Source organism: Monodelphis domestica, chromosome 3, assembly GCF_027887165.1.
Source record: "Monodelphis domestica isolate mMonDom1 chromosome 3, mMonDom1.pri, whole genome shotgun sequence".
Classification (NCBI taxonomy): Eukaryota; Metazoa; Chordata; class Mammalia; order Didelphimorphia; family Didelphidae; genus Monodelphis; species Monodelphis domestica.
In genome coordinates this window covers 96,767,646-96,788,461 of record NC_077229.1, presented here as the reverse complement: position 1 = coordinate 96,788,461, position 20,816 = coordinate 96,767,646, and the positions used below count along the sequence as shown (strand labels likewise).

At 41.4% G+C, this 20,816-nt stretch overlaps 1 protein-coding gene across 1 annotated transcript in view; it reads left to right on the top strand.

Moving 5' to 3' along the window:
- The window catches only part of TSPAN16 (tetraspanin 16), a 33,428-nt gene extending 13,272 nt beyond the window's left edge, over positions 1-20,156 (top strand). Inside the window, exons 5-8 of the mRNA XM_056822717.1 lie at positions 6,530-6,637; positions 7,404-7,541; positions 11,471-11,554; positions 19,648-20,156. Of these exons, the coding sequence (XP_056678695.1) occupies positions 6,530-6,637; positions 7,404-7,541; positions 11,471-11,554; positions 19,648-19,710 (393 nt within the window). The 3' untranslated portion in view covers positions 19,711-20,156. The remainder of the gene's footprint in view (positions 1-6,529; positions 6,638-7,403; positions 7,542-11,470; positions 11,555-19,647) is intronic.
- The last annotated feature ends 660 nt before the right edge of the window (positions 20,157-20,816 follow it).

Genomic DNA, 20,816 nt, shown 5'->3' with positions numbered 1-20,816 from the left:
TCAAAATTAAAAGTAAAATTAAAAAAGAGCACTGTGGCAATAAGACATTTGTGGAGAAAGAGTGGGGAGCTCTTATGGGGAAGAGATGCCTAAGGGCTGTAAAAGCATGAGGCTAAAGTGTGTGGTATTTTACTTGGCATCTCCTTGGCCTGTGTTGTCATCACAGTGTGAGGGAGGGCGTCCATGGCTATCTACATCAGTCTGAATTGTGGCTTGCTGGGTCTGGCTCTTCCACCCAGAACGAACTAGTTTGGGGAGCTAAGCAATCAAGTCAAGTCCAGTGTAATAGAGACTACCTAGATTATTTTGGCTGATCTGACTTCTAGTTCTTGTCCCTTAAGCAAGTTACTCAGGAGGCATGAGACATTCCTTAAATGGTGAAGGGTCTGAATACCACATCCCATGGAGGACAAGTGAAGGAACTAGGGACAGTTGTATTTGGATGTACTCCTGGGATCCCTGCTTGATCCTGTGCTATTTAACATCTTTACTAATGACTAGGATAAAGTTATAGGTGATCTGGTCATCATATTTACAGATGATATAAATCAAGAGGGACAATTACTCCAGTAGATGGAATAATTGGAAGCTGAAAAGACCTCGACAGGTTAGAACCCTGGACCAAGTCTAATAAGATGAAATTCAATGGAGGTAAGTATAAAGTCTTATAAATATGCTTTGTAAGTACCGAATGGAGAGGTACAGTTAGACAGCAATATATCTTAAATCTATCTGGGGGTTTAGTAAACTCCAGCTCAATTTGAGCCAATTCTGTGATAGGGTGGCCAAAAGAATAAATGTAATCTTGTGCTACGGGAAGAGGTATATACCTTAGGGGGCACCTGTCCCCTCATACTCCGCTCTGATCAGACCCCATATGAAATAGTGCATTTTTTGGCAGGAGGCACTACAGTTTAAGAGGGACATTGATAAGCTGGAGACTGTTCAGAAGAAGACAATGAGGGTGGTAAAAAGCCTCCAGTACATGCCTATGAAGGTCAGTTGAAGGAAATGAAGTAATACTTGGTCAGGAGAAGACACATGAGAGCTTTTAAAAGAATTCTTAAAGGATTGATTGTCTTTCTGAAAAGAAACTGAACTTGGTGTGTTTGGCCCCAGAGGGCAGAAGTAGGAATATTAAATGGAAATTATCAAGAAACAAATTTAAACTTGATGTATGAGAAAATTTCCAAACAACCAGAACTGTCTAAAAGTAGAATGGGCTGCCTCAGTTGGTAGTAGACTCTTTCTCCTTGGAGGTCTTCAAGCAGAGCCTGGATGACCCATGTTGGGTTGACCACAAACATCTAAAAAGTGTGCTGTACCTGGAAAGACTATATAATCCGATGCAAAGTGAAGTCAGTAGAACCAGGGGAACACTGTATACGGAAACAGAAATGTCATATGATGATCAACCGTGAAGGACTAAACCATTATCAGCAAAACAAGGTTCTAAGATAACCCCAAGGGACTTAAGAAAGAAAAAAGAACACTATCCATAGACAAAGAAGGAATCCATTTGCAGATCAAAGCATGCCATCCTTCACTTTATTTCCTTCCTGAGTTTTTTTTATTGTATATGTAATATGTCTTCAGTCACATCATGAAAAATATGGAAATATATATTTCATGAAAGCATTGCTATAGTCAATATCAGACTATTTCTTGCCTGTGTGGAGAGGAGAGGGAAGGAGAAAATCTTAATAGCAAAATGTCAGAAAACAATTGTCAAAAATTGCTTCTACGTGTAATTGAAAAAAATTCAATTAAAAAAAGAAAGTGTGTTTTAAGGACAACTAGTTAGCATGGTACATAGATCACTAGGTCTGGAGTTGGAATGACTGGGTTCAAATTTGACTGTGGATATTTCTTTGAACAAGTTACTTAAACTCAATTGCCTAACCTGCACCACTTTTCTTTCTTTGGAGAAATACTAAGGCAGAAGGTAAGAGTTTAAAAATGAAAGAGAAAGAAAGAAAGAAAGAAAGAAAGAAAGAAAGAAAGAAAGAAAGAAAGAAAGAAAGAAAGAAAGAAAGAAAGAAAGAAAGAAAGAAAGAAAGAAAGAAAGAAAGAAAGAAAGAAAGAAAGAAAGAAAGAAAGAAAGAAAGAAAGAAAGAAAGAAAGAGGAAGGGAAGGGAAGGGAAGGGAAGGGAAGGGAAGGGAAGGGAAGGGAAGGGAAGGGAAGGGAAGGGAAGGGAAGGGAAGGAAGGAGGGAGGGAGGAAGGAAGGAGTTTTGTTTCCAAATTTGGTATGGATAAAGTAGTTGCATAGATAGATTTCTTTTCCATCTCTTAAAATTCTGTGATCCAGTGGCTTAGGAGATACATGAGTGCTATCTTCGAAAACTGAGGGTGTATCTTTGGAAGAGGGAGGTGATATTTCCAGTGACTTTAGAGTTTAGAACTAAGACCAATAAAAAAGCAAATTTCAGCTCCATAGAAGGAAGAGCTTTGTAATCACAGAGCTGTCTGATAAGCATAGAGCTCTTCCATCTTTGGAAGTATTCAAGTACCATGTCAAGGTTCCCTCAGCCTCCAACACAGGTACATCAAAGAGACTAGGGATGGACTCAGAAAGTATTGCCAAGGATGTGGTTGTCTCTGACTTTGTGACAAAGAGTCTTTACCATCCAAACCCAGTAATGTTTTCTGTGCCTAAGATCTTGGGCAGCTTGTAATACTGCCCACTGCAGTATTACATCAGGAAACCAGATGCAAATCCACAGAGGGTCAGAGATATCAAAGAGCACCCCCAGAGCTGCGAAGAAAACTTCTCTGCCACAAAAATGTTTCCCTTTTAACTCTCAGGCTCTTACCCACACAGCCAGCTTTCTAATATAAAGAACTGTTTAGTGGAAACTAGCTCAGAGGCTCAGGCTCTTCCTGCTTCTTCATAGGCTGTCCATAAGCAACCTCCACATAGGAGATTCAGGACAATTGCTTTGTAAGGACAAATAGCAGCTGCCATTTTCCTATTCCCACAGCTCAACTCCCCTGCCTTGATGGCAAAGAAGCTATAGATAGAGCAGGAGTTCTTAATTTGGGGTCTGGGAACTTAAAAAAAAATATTTTGATGCCTGTTTCAATATAACTGGGTTTCTTTTCTAATTTTATGTATTTTATGTATTAGAATAAAAACATTATTCTAAGAAGGGGTCCATCGGTTTCAATGGGCTGTCAAAGAGATCCAGAACACAATAAAGGCTGAGAACCTTATTCTGGAGAGTATTTCTGCATTGGGTGAGAGATTGAACTAGATATCACCTCCTGTGAAATCAGAGGCTCCATGGGTCTTTTTTTTTTTCTGAAAAGAGTATGAGCATTAAACTTTGTCCCTGACTGAATTCTAGGGCATTCGGCCTCCCTGAGGTTCTATCTTTAATGTTTCAAACCAGACATTGTGCAGTATACTAATTTTCTGTCTTTGGAGGCTTTGTAATGTTGTCTAGTCAATAGCAGCCACATCAGAGAGGTGGATTGTGAAATGACTGCTGTCCACAATTCATGGGGATGCCTGGGGGTGGGGGGAAGAGAGCTTAGTGGGCAGAACATTGGAGAATGAAGGCAGAAGACTCAGGCTCCTTCAACGCTCTCACTGACTTGAGGAATTCCTCTCTTACTGTCCCTCCATCTCCTCTATTCTTTTTCACTCTCTTCAAAATGAGACACTGGCCTCCCCCAATAATGATGGAAGAGTACTTCAGCACTTCTAAAGAACCATGATTTCATCAGGGCCTCAGTGGACACTCTATTCAAGGATCCAGAACATTTGATCACTCCATGCCTTAATAAATAGTATCATAAATTGTCCTTCTTTGGGGATACAAAGAAAGGCAAAGGACAGTCCCTGCCCTCAAAGAGCTTATGATTTAACGTCAGAAACAAGCAAGCTGTCTATTGGAAATATTAAAAATGAGAAATAATTCACTAGCCTAAGGAAGGCGCTGGAATTACGAAGGGTTGGGGAAGGCTTGCTGTAGAAGGTGGGATGTTAGCTGGGACTTAAAAGGAAGCCAGGGAGGTCCATCGTGGGATTGGAGAGAGTCAGCTAGAGAATGCCCAGCCAGAGCTCAGGGATGAAGTGTCTTGTTCGTGGGACAATCAAGAGGCCAGTTTTATGTTCTGGGGGAGGAGGGGTCAGATGTAAAAAGACTGGAAAAGCAGGAAAGGGCTAGGATATGAAGGGCATTGAATGCCAAATGGAGCATTTTTGTATTTGCTCCTAGAGGCGAAAGGGGAACCAACCACCAAGGTTTGTTGAGCAGAGGGTGACATGATCAGAGCTGCATTTGAGGAAAATCACGTTAGTGGCTGAATGGATTGGAATGGGGAGAGACTGGACTGCGCTATTGTAATAAACCAGGCATGGTGGCGATGTCAAAGTAGGGAAGGGGTCCTATTCAAGAGATATGACGGGGGCAGCTGGGTGGCTCGGTGATTGAGAGCCAGGCCCAGAGACAGGAGGTCCTGGGTTCAAATCTGGCCTCAGACACTTCCCAGCTGTGTGACCCTGGGCAAGTCACTTGACCCTCATTGCCTAGCCCTTACCACTCTTCTACCTTGGAACAAATATACAGTATTGGTTCCAAGACAGAAGGTAAGGGTTTAAAAAAAAAGAGAGAGAGATGACATCAATAGGCTCTGACCACAGATGGGAGTTGAGAGGTAATGAGGAATCCAGGATTCTGGTATTGTCCAGGTAGGAGGTAGGGAGGTTTTAGGGAGAGAGTGTTTTGGACACACTGATTTTAAATGCCCATTGGACATCCAGTTAGAAATGTCTGAATGGCAGTTTGAGATGCGAGATTGGGAGTCGGCAGAGATGCTAGGGCAGGAAAGATCGATTTAAGAATCATCGGCACAGAGATAGTAATTAAATCAGAGATAGCAATTAAATCCAGGGGAGCTGATGAGACCACCAAGTGAAGTAGATTGAGGGAGAAGAGAAGAAGGCTTAGGACAGAGCCCTGAGGGACATCTATGGGTAGAAGGCACTTTTTGGAAAAGGATCCAGAAAAGGAGAGAGAGTAGGAGCTGTCAGACAGGCAGGAGAAGAACCAGGCAAGAGGGGGTGTCCCAAAACCTTAAGAAGAGAGCATTAAGCAGTGGGGCATGATCATCAGCATCAAAGTCAGCAGGAGAATGAAGATTGAGAAAAGGCCAATGGATTTGGCAACTCAGAGACCATTAATAATAACTTTGAAGAGGAAAGTCTTGGTGGAATTTAAGGTTAGAAGCCTCAGTTTCCTCATTTGCAAAATGGGGATAATAATAGTACCTACATGTTGAGGTTATCATGAGGGTAAAATGCAATAGAATTTGTAACAATAAAATGAGATAGCATTAAAAAAACTTACCTACTGTCTTAATATCAATTCTTTATTTTTTAAAAAAACCTTATCTTCCATCTCAGAATCAATACCATGTATTGGTTCTAAGGCAGAGGAGCAGTAAGGGCTGGGCAATAGGGGTTAAGTGACTTGTCTACTAACTAGGGTCACTCAGCCAGGAAGTATCTGAGGTTAAATTTGAACCCAGAACCTCCTATCTCCAAACCTGGCTCTCTATTCACTGATCCACCTAGCTGCCCCCTTAGTATCAATTCTTTTTTTTTTTTAACCCTTACCTTCCATCTTGGAATCAATACTGTGTATTGGCTCCAAGGCAGAAGAGTGGTAAGGGCTAGGCAATGGGGGTCAAATGACTTGCCCAGGGTCACACAGCTGGGAAGTGTCTGAGGCCAGATTTGAACGTAGGACCTCCCATCTCTAGGACTGGCTCTCAATCCACTGAGCTACCCAGCTGCCCCCTCTTTTTTTAAAAAATGTATTTAATTAATTAATTTGGAATATTTTTTCCATGTTACATGATCCCTTAGTATCAATTTTAAGACCCAAAAGTGGCAAGAGCTGGGCAATTGGAGTTAAGTGACTTGCCCAGGGTCACACAGCTAGGAATAAGATAGCACTTTGCAAACCTTAAAGTGCTATATAAATGTGAGCTATTATTATGTAATGCAGGGCTGGTTAGGCATTTAACAGTCACTGCTGAATTAAATTGTAATCATTTATGGTAACATCTGTTTCTTGATCCCTAGTATCCTTGGGGGCTCACGTGTTACCTTTCACATAGGCTTTTCATGGACATCACCTTTTGCTTACTCTGAAGATATATATGTCTACGACTGTATCTAAAACCCTCCCCTTCTGCCTTGCGTATTGCTTCCAAGGCAGAGATCGGCAAAGGGGAGCCGATAGAGGTTAAATGGTTCTCACCTTGCAGAATGTAAGCTCCTTGAGGGCTTAGGAATGTTTTCTGTGGGTCTCTGTGTCTGTGGAACTGAATTACTGAAATCATTGGCTCTCAGAGAGGATGCTCTGTTGTTTTGATTCAATGCAATAGATATAATTAAGTGTTGTTTTTAAAAATCATTAATTAAATTAAATTAATTAATTGCAAGTGCTGGTTGTGATGTATTTGTTTATGGCCAACATGTGTCATTATTCACATAATTAGTACCTTCATCCCAGGCAAACCTGCTGTTCGCACATATTAATTCCCGGGCAGTCAGCTCGCTACAGGAGGACTATGGCAAGCATGAAGAAATCACAAAGATGTGGAATAACACCATGCAAGAGGTAAGCTAAGCCATCCCAAGGGAGTCTCTCTGATGGCCAAGAATGGAGGGAATGTCCCGACCTGGCCTCAAAAGCTATTGGACACTGATGGAAAGAGCCCTGCTAGATGGTCATCATCCTGGGGGCAGCTGGGTGGCTCAGAGACCCAGGCTTGGAGAAGGGAAGTCCTGGGTTCAAACTTGGCCTCAGACACTTCCTAGTTGTATGATCTTGGGCAAGTCACTTGACCCCTACTGCCTAGCCCATACTGCTCATTTGCCTGGGACCTGATACTTATTATTGATCCTAAGATAGAAGGTAAGACTTTTTATTATGATTATTATCATTATTTTTAAGCCTGAGTCACTCACCCCCCCCCCCCAATTGCCTAGCCCTTACCTCTTTTCTGTCTTGGAACCAATACTTAGTATTGATTATTTTTTTTAATTGAAAATTTTTATTTAATTCAGAATATTTTTCCATAGTTCCATGATTTATGTTCTTTCCCTCCCCTCTCCCCACCCCTCCCACCCCCCTCCTGCAATTCCACTGGGTTTTACATGTGTCATTGATCAAGACCTATTTCCATATTATTGATAATTGCACTTAGTATTGATTCTAAGGTGGAAGATAAAGGTTTAAAAAAAGCCAACTTGTTCTTTTTCTCCTTTACTACTACTAATATAACCAGATTGAAACTTTAAGTAAAAGATACACAATCGGTATACGAGGCTCCAGCTCCTTCTGAGAAGTTCGGGATCCATAAATCATTTTTCTTTCCTCTTAGCTGAATTGCTGTGGATTTAACAACTATACTGACTTCAATGGCTCCAAATACCAGGATCAAAATGGTGGCTTTTATCCTGTCTTTTGCTGCAAAGGAAATTTTCTTTGCCGGGAGCCTGACATTGCTGATGACAAGAAGGTAAAGTACAGAGGCTTAAGGCTAGGTTTCTAATAAAACAGTTATTTTTTTTTCAAAAGCAAAGGTAGTATAACTCTCCCTCCCAGGCTGCACTTTGTTTCCTGATCTGCATGCTGACTCGAGGCTCCTGATTTGGGGTGGGAGAGTGGGAAGAGGATAGAGGAAGAATTCACAAGAGCCAAGAATTCTTTTCTAAATTGAGGGCTGGAGAATGAGCCAAGACCAGCTAGCAAGGCGTCGGAGGCAGACACAGGGGCAAAACTAGGTTGATAAAACAAAAATCAATGAAGGGTGGCAAGAAGCAAAGGTCAGGGTATGTCCTGGCTTAGCGACTTGACGGAAGGCAGGAAGGAAAGTATTGATCGGTGGCAGCTAAGGTGGCTTAGTGGCTAGAGAGCCGGATGTGGAGTTGTGTTAGAAATGAAACTATTTGGGCCATAATCCTGAGCTGGAGAATCCGGCTTTATTTTGTGGGTAAAATGCAGTCCGAAGTCTCACCCTGCCCAGCCTGTGGCAAAGACCTCATTTAGAGGTTCAACAGTTTGTTTTATAGGCTTTTGAGAGCTAATTAACAAGACCAGATGTTCAGAGTAGGCTAGAAACATGCTGTAACATTGTGGTTACATTTGCTAAGAGTTAATACAGTCCAGTACAAGGTTAAGATAAGATACAGTATAAAGCATTTTAATTAGTCAGAGGAGCCTATCCTGGTTATAAAACCGAGGAGTCTGTAAGGAGTAGAAAGTTTCCAGGATCAAATAACACCTGCATCTGCCAAGGCTGTTTTCCTATTCTCTCTCTCTCTCTCTCTTTTAAACCCTTACCTTCCGTCTTGGAGTCAATATTGACTCCAAGGCAGAGGAGTGGTAAGGGCTAGGCAATGGGGGTCAAGTGACTTGCCCAGGGTCACACAGCTGGGAAGTATCTGAGGCCAGATTTGAACCTAGGACCTCCCATCTCTAGGCCTGGCTCTCAATCCACTGAGCTACCCAGCTGCCCCCCTAAATTTCTTATTTTTTTAAACCCTTACCTTCCGTCTTGGAGTCAATATTGACTCCAAGGCAGAGGAGTGGTAAGGGCTAGGCAATGGGGGTCAAGTGACTTGCCCAGGGTCACACAGCTGGGAAGTGTCTGAGGACAGATTTGAACCCAGGACCTCCTGTCTCTCGGTCTGGCTCTCAATCCACTGAGCTTCCCCCCTATTATCTCTTTAGGATAACAGCTCCAGCTGTGTATTCACCCTTCCAAATGAGCAAGGCTGCATGAGTTACAGGGTCCTTTGATAGCTCCACAGACTTGAAGTTTTTATTCCTCCAACAGAAGCTCTTCATTTAGTTAGTTGTTATCATATTCTAACACACCAAACCACATCCTTTCTACTATTACGGTTAATATTCTGTTCTTATAATTGATACCTTCTACAGTTAATTTAATAACTGAATCTAACTCTCAAAATCATAGTTGCAGATATCTACCTGAAGGATTATATATGATCACTTGGTTTGTTATTAATAATATAAAAGCAATAAAGGCAATTTCCTTTCAGTGGGGAGGACATGGGTTCAAATCTGATCTTAGAGACTTCCTAGCTATGTGATCTTCACTGCCTAGCCCTTACCTCTCTTCTGCCTTAGAACTAGTACTTAGTATTGATTCTAAGACAGAAGTAAGGGGGGAAGGCAGCTGGGTGACTCAGGGGACTGATAGCCAGGCCCAGGTCCTGGGTTCAAATATGACCTCAGACACTTCCTAGCTCTGTGACCCTGGGCAAGTCACTTAACCCCCATTGCCTAGCCTTTGCCACTTTTCTGCCTTGGAACCAATCCAAAGTATTGATTCCAAGGTGGAAGATGAGGGTTAAAAAAAAAGACAGAAGAAGGATTTCTATTTTTTAAAAAGAAGTATTGATCTCCTTTGATATGTGGCATTCAAACATCATGCTGCACATCACAATGTAGGAAATGATCTTATATATTGGAAGCTTTGACTCTTACCCATATGTGTCTAAGTTCCAGATTAGCCCCATAGAAAAACTGCTAATTAAAGCTCTGTTGACATTAGATAATTTGGATTTTAAGACATATTTAGGGACAAGTAGGTGAGTCAGTGGGTAGAACACCAGTCCTAAAGATGGGATATTCTGGGTTCAAATCTGGCCCCAGACACTGCTTACCTGGATGACCCTGGGTAAGTCACTTAACTCCAATTGCCTAACCCTTATAGCTCTTCTGCCTCAGAACTGAAACAGTATTGATTCTAAGACAGAAAATAAGGGTTTAAAAATAAATATATTGTTATAATTTTTGCCCATTTTAGTAAAAAAAATCAGGTGCAACTAGGTTGCTCAGTGGTTATAGAGCCAGACCTGGAGACAGGGGAATCTGGGTACAAAGCGATGGGGGGAAGACAGCAGGCAGTGAGGGGCAGTAATAGGAACAAGACTCTTATACTCTAAAATCTTGTATTGCTCACCAGTTCGCACTAGTTAGATATCAACTGCGAAATCCATAGTTTCAGCATTAGTCAAGCATGAATTACAGAGTCCCATCCTGTGTACTTACTTGGTACAAAACATTCTATACAGGGCATCAGCTTCGTGCCTAATCTGTTTTATTAATTACTCCTGTTGTTTGATAGTTACTTTAGTTCAGAACTATAAGACCTAATGAATTAGCTATAGTGGTTCTCTAATGTACTGCCTCCCCTCCCCATATTCTCATTCCTGAGGGGCAGCGAGACCTCTCCCGCATTGATAAATGATGACAAGGTGGACAATGGGGGACAAGGGACCTGCACACTGGGGACTCCGGCAATCTGGAAGAACCTCTCAAACCCACGCATGCTCCTTATTCCCTATGACATGTCAAACCCCCAAAACACACCTCCACCTGAATTTGGCCATACCCATTTTCCAGGGTTTTCAGGAGAGGTAAAGATTTCTCTGGAATGGGGGATGACTAGCTGAGATCCTAATAAATATGCCAGCCCTGATTGGTGGCAGGGTGGAGCCATTGGGCTACTCCATCACCCTGAGAGCTTGGAGCTGCTACTCCCCACATGGAGTGCTGCTATTCCATCAGCTCTGGAGAGGTTATTCTACTGGTTTCTGGGCTTATCCATCAGCCCTAAGGTTACCTGGAAGCTAAGGCTTCCAGACTATTCCACTTGCTTTTAGGCTATTATAACACTATAAACTTCTTCTTAAAATAAAATTCTTTCTTTTACTTCTGGATTGAATGGAGTTTGGGTCTCTCATTCTTTTTTTTTTTAAACTCTTACTTTCCATCTTAGATTCAATATTGTGTATTGGTTCCAAGGCTGGAGAGTGGTAAGCACTAGGCAATGAGGGTGAAGTGACTTGCCCAGGGTCACCCAGCTAAAAAGTGTCTGATATCAGATTTGAACCCAGGACTTTCTGTCTCTAGGGTTGGCTCTTAATCCACTGAGCTACTCAGCTGCCTCCTGGTTTTCCCATTCTTGGGGTGAGACCCCACTACAAACTTAGGTGTTTTTCTTCCACAACAAAATCTTGGTCATTTAACCCCTGTTGCTTAGTCTTTATTGTTCTTATGTTACTTAATATCGATTTTTAAAAATATCAATTTTTGTTTGTTTGTTTAAACCCTTATCTTCCATCTTGGAAACAATACTGTGTATTGGTTCCAAGGCAGAAGAGTGGTAAGGGCTAGGCAATGGGGGTCAAGTCACTTGCCCAGGGTCACATATCTGGGAAGTGTCTGAGGTCAAATTTGAACCCAGGACCTTCCATCTCTAGGCCAGACTTTCAATCCACTGAGCTACCCAGCTACCCCCTCTTAATATCGATTTTTGAGAGAAGGAAAGACTTTTTTAAAAGTACAAAATCAAATGTTATGATCTGCTTAGGGGTGAAGTAGAAAATATTGATCTATTCATTTTTTTCCTCCTAGGGATGCTTGTATAAACTGAAGAGATCCCTGCAAAAGAACAAAAAGTTGATTGGAGGTGTTGGTTTGGGAATTTTAATCTTTGAGGTATTTGTTTTCTTCTTACAAAATTTTGTCTGTGTTTGCCAAAGAAAATTTTGGAGACATGTTTAGTTGGAGACCTTAGGAATGGGACCATTGATTTTCTGCCTTGTACTTATGAAATTTCCAGTGGCACTGAAAGGATAGGAGCTGGAACTTCAGATTAGTACTGACAGCTTCTCTAGGATGGAGAAATAAACCAAATAAAGTGGGATATTATTAAAAATCAAAATAGGCCCTGTGGAAGATAAACTATTATTTAGAATTGATTGTTGCCTCTTCCTGACTTTTAATAACCTAATATCCAGAGGCCTAAATCCTGTCTCAACTATAGGAACTTTGAGATATACAATTACATAACTTAAAAATCAAAAAGGAGCAACATAATATGATGAAAAGCATGCTGGATTTGAAGTTAGAAGACTTGTGTTGGAATCCTGTCTCTGCTATTTACTGCCTATAAGATCTTGGGCTTTGTCATCTGGATTGTACTAGATTCCCTCTGAAGATCCTTACATTTCTTTCTTTCTTTGTTTCTCCCTTCCTTCCTTCCTTCCTTCCTTCCTTCCTTCCTTCCTTCCTTCCTTCCTTCCTTCCTTTCTTCCCTCCTTCCTTCCTTCCTTCCTTCCTTCCTTCCTTCCTTCCTTCCTTCCTTCCTTCCTTCCTTCCTTCTTCTTTTCTCTTTCTTTCTTTCTTTCTTTCTTTCTTTCTCTCTTTCTTTCTTTCTTTCTTTCTTTCTTTCTTTCTTTCTTTCTTTCTTTCTTTCTTTCTTTCTTTCTTTCTTTCTTTCTTTCTTTCTTTCTTTCTTTCTTTCTTTCTTTCTTTCTCTCTCTCTCTCTCTCTCTCTCTCTCTCTCTCTCTCTCTTTCTTTCTTTCTTTCTTTCTTTCTTTCTTTCTTTCTTTCTTTCTTTCTTTCTTTCTTTCTTTCTTTCTTTCTTTCTTTCTTTCTTTCTTTCTTTCTTTCTTTCTTTCTTTCTTTCTTTCTTTCTTTCTTTCTTTCTTTCTTTCTTTCTTTCTTTCTTTCTTTCCCCTTGCTTTCTGATATAGTAGCAACTCAGATGGGCAAGGGCTAGACAATTTGGGTTTGTTAGGGCACTATTGACATCAGATAATTTGGATAATTTATTTATTTATTTAAATTTTATTTAATTTATTAATTAAGAATATTTTTCCATGGTTACATGATTCATGTTCTTTCCCTCCCCTCTCCCCACCCCTCCTGTAGTCAACGTGCAGTTCCACTGGGTCAAGATCAAGACTTATTTCCATATTATTGATATTTGTGCTAGGGTGATCATTTAGAGTCTACATCCCCAATCATGTCCCCATTGACCCATGTGATCAAGCAGCTGTTTTTCTTCTGTGTTTCTATTCCCATAATTTGGATTTGAAAACCTATTTAGGGGCAGGTAGGTGACTCAATGGATAGAGGGCCAGGCCTAAAGATGGGATATTCTGGGTTCAAATCTGGCCTCAGCCATTTCATAGTTGTGTGCCCCTGTACAAATTACTTAACCCCAACTGCCTAGCCCTTACAGGTCTTCTGCCTTGGAACAAATACTTAGTATGGATTCCAGTATAGAAGATGAGTGCTTTAAATTTTTTTTAAGTATTGAGAATACAAAATCAAGGTGCAGCTGGGTGGCATGCTCAGGGTCACACCGCTAGGAAGTGCTTGAGGTCAGATTTGAACTCAAGTCTTCCTGTATCCAGGTCTTGTGCTCTATCCCCTATGCCCCTAGCTGCCCCTTCCCTTCCCTTTCTACATCTATGATCCCATGATCTATAATTTCACCAGTTTCATCAACAGAGTTATCACTTCCTAGAACTTGCTGAATCCAAAATCTATCAGTTGGCAGTCAATCCTTCAGTGATCAGCTTCTCTAAATTTAACTGGGCCTACACTGGTGTGGAGACATTTAGTGCCATTTATTCACTCATTGAACAAGCTTTTTTGGCCCCTGCTATGTATGTTGTGCTAGATAATGGGAATAGAAAGAAAAGAATCAAGTAGTTCCTGCCTCAGGGAACTTATTTCCTATTGAGAGAGAGAAAAAGAGAGAGAGAGAGACAGAGAGAGGAGAGGAGGGAGAGAGGGGGAGAAAGAGAGAGAACCTATATCAAGTTGCCTACTGTCACAGGGAGGGGATAAGAGAAGGAGGGAGGGAGAGAAGCTGGAACTCAAAATTTAAAAAAAATGTTTAATATTGTTTTTATATGCAACTGAGAAAAAAATAAAAGCGTTATTCTTTAAAGGCCAGTTTGATTGGTACATAGAGTATGTGCAGAAGAGTCCTGCGTGAAGATATAAGAGTAAGCCTTAAAAAAGCTAACTGGCAACAAACTTCCCAAACATTGCTAGTGCTTTTTCCTGTTTAGGGTTTTCAGTGCCAACCAAGCTTGGGCTTTATCTCAGAGGCAAGAGGGAATTATTGGGATTTTTTTTTCAAGGGGGAGGGGAAGGGCTCAAACCAGTCAAACCAGTGCTTCAGGAATATGAATTTGGCAGTTATGTGGCAGATAGATTGAAGAGGGAAGAAAATGTAGGTGGGGAGGTCAATTACTAGACTCTTGGCATATGTAAAGGTGAGGAGGGCTTGGATTATGGTGGTGCCTTGGGAGTGGAGAGAAGGGGACTTATAGGAGAGTTGTTATCTCCTGGGCACAGAATCCAGTATTTGCAACTAAATGGTTGGAGGTGGAGTCAAGGAGAGAGCAGCTAGGGAGTAACAACAAGTTTCTAAGCCTGCGTGACCCGCAAGGTGCCTTTAGTAGAAATACGGAGGACTGGAAGAGGGGAAGACCTAGCGAGGAAAGATAATGAGCTTTACTCTGAAGACTCTGAGATTGAGACTCCTGTGGGACATCTAGTTGGAAATGGCAGTCTTGTAAGACTAGAACTCTTAAAAGAGAATACAGTTACTATATAGAGTTGGGACTCATTGGTAATGAGATGATGACGGGAACCATGAGATTAAAGAGATGGAGAATCTAAAGAGTAAGAGAAGATATTGGTCCAGGATAAAGGTTTGGGGGTAGACCCATAGTTAGTGAATAGGGTAATGATATTTTGAAGGAGACTGAGATGGTGTAATCAGACTGGGAGGAGGACCAATAAGGAGCAAAGCCATGAAGATCTGAGGGGAGAAAGCATGTTGTTAAAGCCCCGGGGGGGGGGGGGGGCAAGACTGGGACCAGGGTTCCACAGGTAAGGATTGAGGAAAATTACAGAGGAATAACAAAGGTAGAAATTATAGGAACCTTGCCTGTAAGTAAGGGCAAGGGAAAAGATAAGAATCAAAATAATAACAGACATAGTGTGAGGGCAGAAGGGTTTTTGCCCACTGATGGCAGACAAAATACAGTTTATTGCAGGAAGCTAAGGACTTTTAAAGGTACAGATCACAAAGAATGAAGTCATACCATTAAGACGGGTCCCTGGGAAAGTGCAACAAGGATATAGATAGTGCAGCTGGCAAGATAATGTTTGGGGCAAGATAATGGTTCCAGGAATCATCTGAGGTTCATGGAATGGTCAACAATCTTGTTATGGGAAACTAAAAGAAAGTAGAGGTGAGGGCACTCGACCTGTTCTCAGATAGACTGAGAAACCTCTGAGGAGGGCTCTCAGATCTTTATCCAAGATAGACCCAGAGATATCAACCTATGACAGTATGTAAGAGGAGAAGGTAGTCAACACTGTCAAATTCTGTAGAGGTTGATGATGAAGACTGAGAAAACACCCTTGGATTTGGCAATTAAGAGATCTCTGATAACTGTAGAGACTGTAGTTTCAGTTGAAGGATGAGGTTGGAAGTCAGATTTCAGAAGAGGGCTAGAGAGGAGGAAATGGGGGGGGGATGAATGTAGACAGTATTTTTAAGGAGTATGATTGGGAAGGGATGAGAGAAGGAAAAATAGGATGATAGCAGGCAATAGGAGGACTTAGTGAGTTTCTTAAAGATGAAAGAAACTTGGGAGCCTTTGCAGGCAGCAGGGAAGGAACCAAGAAGGGGAAGAGTGCTAAAGAAAGATGAGGGGGCAACTGGGTAGCTCAGTGAATTGAGATCCAGGCTCAGAGACAGGAGGTCCTAGGTTCAAATCTGGACTCAGACACTTCCTAGTTGTGTGACCCTGGGCAAGTCACTTAACTTCCATTGTCTAGCCTTTACCACTCTTCTGCCTTAGAACCAATATATAGTATTGATTTAAAAAAAGGTAAGGATTAAAAAAACAGCGTGTATGTTCTACTGGAGAAGACAGGAGGGGGAAGAGATTAGGTTACATGTAGAGGATTTGGCCTTGGCAAGGAGAAAAATTATCTTTCATTAGAACTTGGAGTGAAGGAAGAACTACTGGAAGGATGATTTCAGGCAGGTATAAGATAGAGGAGAAGAAAAGTGACAGCTCTCAGAGAATGGCTGAGAGTTAAGATTGAAAATAGTGTTAGGGGTGAAACTTCATGGGGAGATGAGAAGGATAGAATCAAGAGGCTAAATAGAGGGCTTCACCTTGGAGAGGAGAGCCCTCTCTTCAGAGACTGGAGCAAAGAGGGAGAAAATTAGTATTAATGTCAAGTGGTATTGGCATATAATATAGGAAAGAAGAAGGAGATCACAACAAATGACTTTTGTTTTCTCATTAAAGTCAAAGAATGGTCTACTGAGAGTACATGTAAATATGTGAATTTATAATATAGAAATACTATTATTATTTTTAAATCCCATACCTTCTGTTTTAGAATCAATTCTTTTTTTTTAAACCTTTACCTTCTGTCTTGGAAGTGTCAAGGGCTAGCCAATGGGGGTTAAGTGACTTGCCCAGGGTCACACAGCTGGGAAGTGTCTGAGGCCATATTTGAACCTAGGACCTCCTGTCTATAGGCCTGGCTCTCAATTCACTGAGCTACCCAGCTGCCCCCTAGAATCAATTCTAAGTATTGAAGACCAGTAAAAACTAGACAGTTGTAAGGGCTAGGCAATTGGGGTTGAGTGGTCTGCCCAGGGTCACACAACTAGGAAGTGTCAGAGTTCAGATTTGAACCCAGGCTCAGCTCTCTATCCATTGAGCCACCTAGCTTGTCCTGCTATTATTATTATTATTACTACTACTTGTAATCATTAGATGATGAGCCTCTTGAATATAGGACTGCCCTTTTGACTTTCTTTGTAATGTTTCACACAAAACCTGGCATATAGTAGACAATAAATGCTCATTGACTGACTGATTGGAAAGGCAAGAAAGTGAACCTAGAACTTGCTTTCCATGGGCATAGTCTTTGCCTCCTTTGCCTCTTTAGTGCAGAGGTGTCAAACTCAAATAGAACCTAGGGTCACTAATCCAGATATATGGATCCCTGCTGCAGGGTATGGACTTAATTTTAAAATGTAGTGTTATCTACATTTTGTTGTATTTTTACTTTCTTTGTTAAATATTCCCCAGTTACATTTAAAATTTGGTTCTGGAGGCACTTGGGAATGTCGGTTGCATGATTGTTGTTTCTTTTAGATGTTGTTCCTTATAGCATTTCCATGCTAATCATTTCATTTAAAGGGAATTATCGAAGTATGGAGCTAAATAACAGAACTTAGAATTAAAATAAATTCAGCAAACATTCATTAAGTGTGCAAGGAACTGTGCAAGGTGCTAGAGATACAAAGCAAAAAACAGAACCATCTCCGTCCTAAAGGATCCTATATTGTATTGTTGGGAGTGGGGGAACAACATGTATACAAATAAGTATATTATTCATGGAAACTCAGTAGGGAAAGAGCTCTAATACCTGGGAGGCTGAGGAAATGGTTCATGGAGGACATAAAGCTGAACCGTAAAGGAAAACAAAGTCCCTCAGAGGCAGAGATGAATGAGTGCAGTCCAAACATGTCCAGGAACCAGCCTGTGCAAATAGAGGCTGGGGACAGTGCAGAATTCAGAGAACAGATTTGTAGTCCAGGTTTCCTAGAGTTCATCAAGGGGAGTTTGTTGTTGTTCAGTCATTTTAGTCCTATCCAACTCTTTGTGACCCTATTTGGGGTTTTCTTGGCAAAGATTCTGAAATAGTTTACCGTTTCCTTCTCCAGCTCATTCTATGGAGGCAAACAAGGTTAAGTGTTTTGTCCAGGGTCATACAGCTAGGAAGTGTCTAAGGCCAGATGGGAACCCAGGAAGATGAGTTCCAAGCCCAGTGCTTTATCTCCTGCACCATCTAGCTGCCCCTCTCAAGCCAAATAGTAGGAGATAATTTGGAAAAGATAGATGGGAGCCAGATCCTAGAGGGCCTTCAACACCAGGGAGTTTATATTTTATCTTGGCATCAATGGGAGCCAGTAAATTTGAGAGGGTTGAGGGTGAGAATGGGCTGGTGTGACATGGTGAGACTCATTCCTGAGAAAGATTACTTTGGCAGTTGTGTAGAGCATACATTTGAGAGTGGGGGTGTTGCGGGGTGGAGGGGTGTGTGTGGGGGTGGGGGGCTAGAAGCAGAAAGATTATTAGGAAAGTACTACAATAGTTTGGCCCAAATAAGGTGGTGGCTTTTTAAGTGGAGGTACTGGAGAAAAGGAGATGGCTATGAGAAATGCTGTGGTGTTAACATGGAGGGAATAGGGCAACAATTTGGATTTGGGAGCTGAAGGTGAGAAGAAAGGGTCAGGGATGACTGCAGATCTGGATTACTGGAGAAGAGGTGGTACCCTCATCAGACATAGAGCTGTCTGAATGATAGGCTTAAGAAAACATGAGTTTCATTTTAGCCATGTTGTTTTGAACTCTTGACAAAAATCAGGAAGGAGCTAACCAGAAGGTGCTTGATGAGACACGGCTAGAGTTCAGGAGAGATGGAGGCTGGATATATAGATTTGCCTAAAGATGAGACTTGACTCTGGGAGCTAATAAACGGTCCAAGAGAAGGTATAGTGATGGAAGAGTTGCTAGGACACAAGCTTGGTGGAAGATGAATTAATCTATATTTAATTGATAATTAATTAAATTAATGGATTAATAATTAAGTCCAGCAGAGGAGCCCAAGAAGGAGCGATCAGTTGATTACATGGGTCGAGGGGATATGATTGGGGATGTAGACTCTAAATGAACATCCTAGTACAAACATCAACAGCATGGAAATAGGTTCTGATCAAGGACACAAGTAATACCCAGTGGAATTGCGAGTCGGCTATGGGAGGGGTGGAGGGAGGGGAGGGAGAAATAGAATATGATTTTTGTAACCAAGGGATAATGTTTGAAATTGACCAAATAAAATTTAAAAAAATTAAATTAAAATAAAAAAAAAGGAAGGAGCAATCAGACATGCAGAAAGAGAACAAGGAAGAGGGAGAAGTGTCATGGAAGCCAAAAGAGGAGAGTGACTAGGAAGAAGGAAGGGTTAATAATATAAAAAAATTCAAAGAGGTCAAGGATATGAGGAAGTTATTGAACTCACCAGGTAAGACATTATCAATAGGGGCAGCTAGTTAGCACAGTGGATAAAGTGCCAATCCTGGAGTTGAGAGGACCTGGGTTCAAATCTGCCTTCAGACACTTCCAAGTTGTGTGACCCTGGAAAAGTCACTTAACCCTAATTGCCTAACCCTTGCCACACTTCTGTCTTAGAATTAATACTAAGACAAAAGGTAAGAGTTTGTTGTTTGTTCTTTTTTTTTTTTAAACCCTTACCTTCCTTCTTGGAGTCAATACTGTGTATTGGCTCTAAGGCAGAAGAGTGGTAAGGGCTAGGCAATGGGGGTCAAGTGACTTGCCCAGGGTCACACAGCTGGCAAGTGTCTGAGGCCAGATTTGAACCTAGGACCTTCTGTCTCTAGGACTGGCTCTCAATCCACTGAGCTACCCAGCTGCCCCCTGTTTGTTCTTTTTTAAAGAAAGCTCATCAACAACCTTGGAGGACAGTTTCAGCAGACTTATAGGGCCTGAATCCAGTCTGAAAAGGATCAGGAATAGAAGAAATTGCTAGAGGGTAGGGGTTGATTCTTTTCATTGTGTAGGACACATTTTCCAAGAATAAACCAATGTAATTCTAGTCCAAGTTGCAAGTACAAATCAAACCCAGCACTGAGGATGGTATTTGTGCTCTTCTTCCTCTTCAGGTGGCAGCCATGGTGATCTCCATGATCCTATTTTTCAAAATTGATGATCTTTCATATGACTGAGATCTCTGCTGGTACTGCCTCCCTCCCTGCTGTGAGAACCTCACACATCTAAGCGATGATATTTACTGCATGAAAAATGCTACTTTGTATTAATAAATAATGCTATGTATTCAGCTTAGAGCAGCAAAGCCTCACGGGCTGAAGAATGGGTACCATGCATTTCTTTTCACCAGATAATGGACATTGATGGAATCTGATGTCCATTCTCTATGACTGGAAAATTGTAAGAGTTTTCTTTTACTAAAAGTTATTAACATCATTTAAACATCATCTTCTTAAAAACACACACGCACAGTATAATGGAGCTATCTCAAACATTCTCTTGGACTGGAAAGTGTTCTTGTGTGCCTTTTCTTTGGACTTCTGGAAAGTTCAAAGTCTAGTAAAGGAATATCAGTGGGTGCTGACCGGCATCTTCTGGGTGTAATGAATGGGCTTAATTTCTATATACAGTGTCAGTCTCTTTTTAAAAAAAAAACAAAAACGTTTGCACTTTAGGATTGTCGTTTGGCGGTAAAGTATTTGGAGTGGCGTGGAAGACAATAGTTATTATAGTCACTGATTTATGGAGAGTTTGAATACGTTGTCATTTGATTCTCAGATGAACTCTGCAAGGTAATAATAGCTGTCATTTACACAATTTTTTAAGGATTTCAAAGCACCTTTACACACAAGATCTCATGTAACTCTCCCCACTCTGTGAAGCGGATGCTATCATTATGCCCATTTTGTGGATGCACACCCTGAAGCTAAGAGCTTTGTCCAGGGTCACATAGCCAGAGCACATCTTGGTGGCAGGTTTTGAACCACATTCTTTCTGAATCTAAAAATGACTGGTTAAGAGAAGTTTTCCCTTACCCCACGGCCAAAGTCTTACCTTTGGGTGGATCAGACAGAAAGGTAGGTTTTGCGGGGTGGAGGATGGGGAAGTGAAGGACAGGAGCCAGAAACAGAAATTTTTGTAGATAAAACTGATACTCTGGAAGGAGGGGGGACAACATTTGGACTGTTCCATTTGAGGATAACCTCCCCCTTCCTTCCCTTTCCCTCAATTTCGGTCAAGACAAGTTAATTGGGTGAAGCGATCACAATTGTTCTTTGAGAGC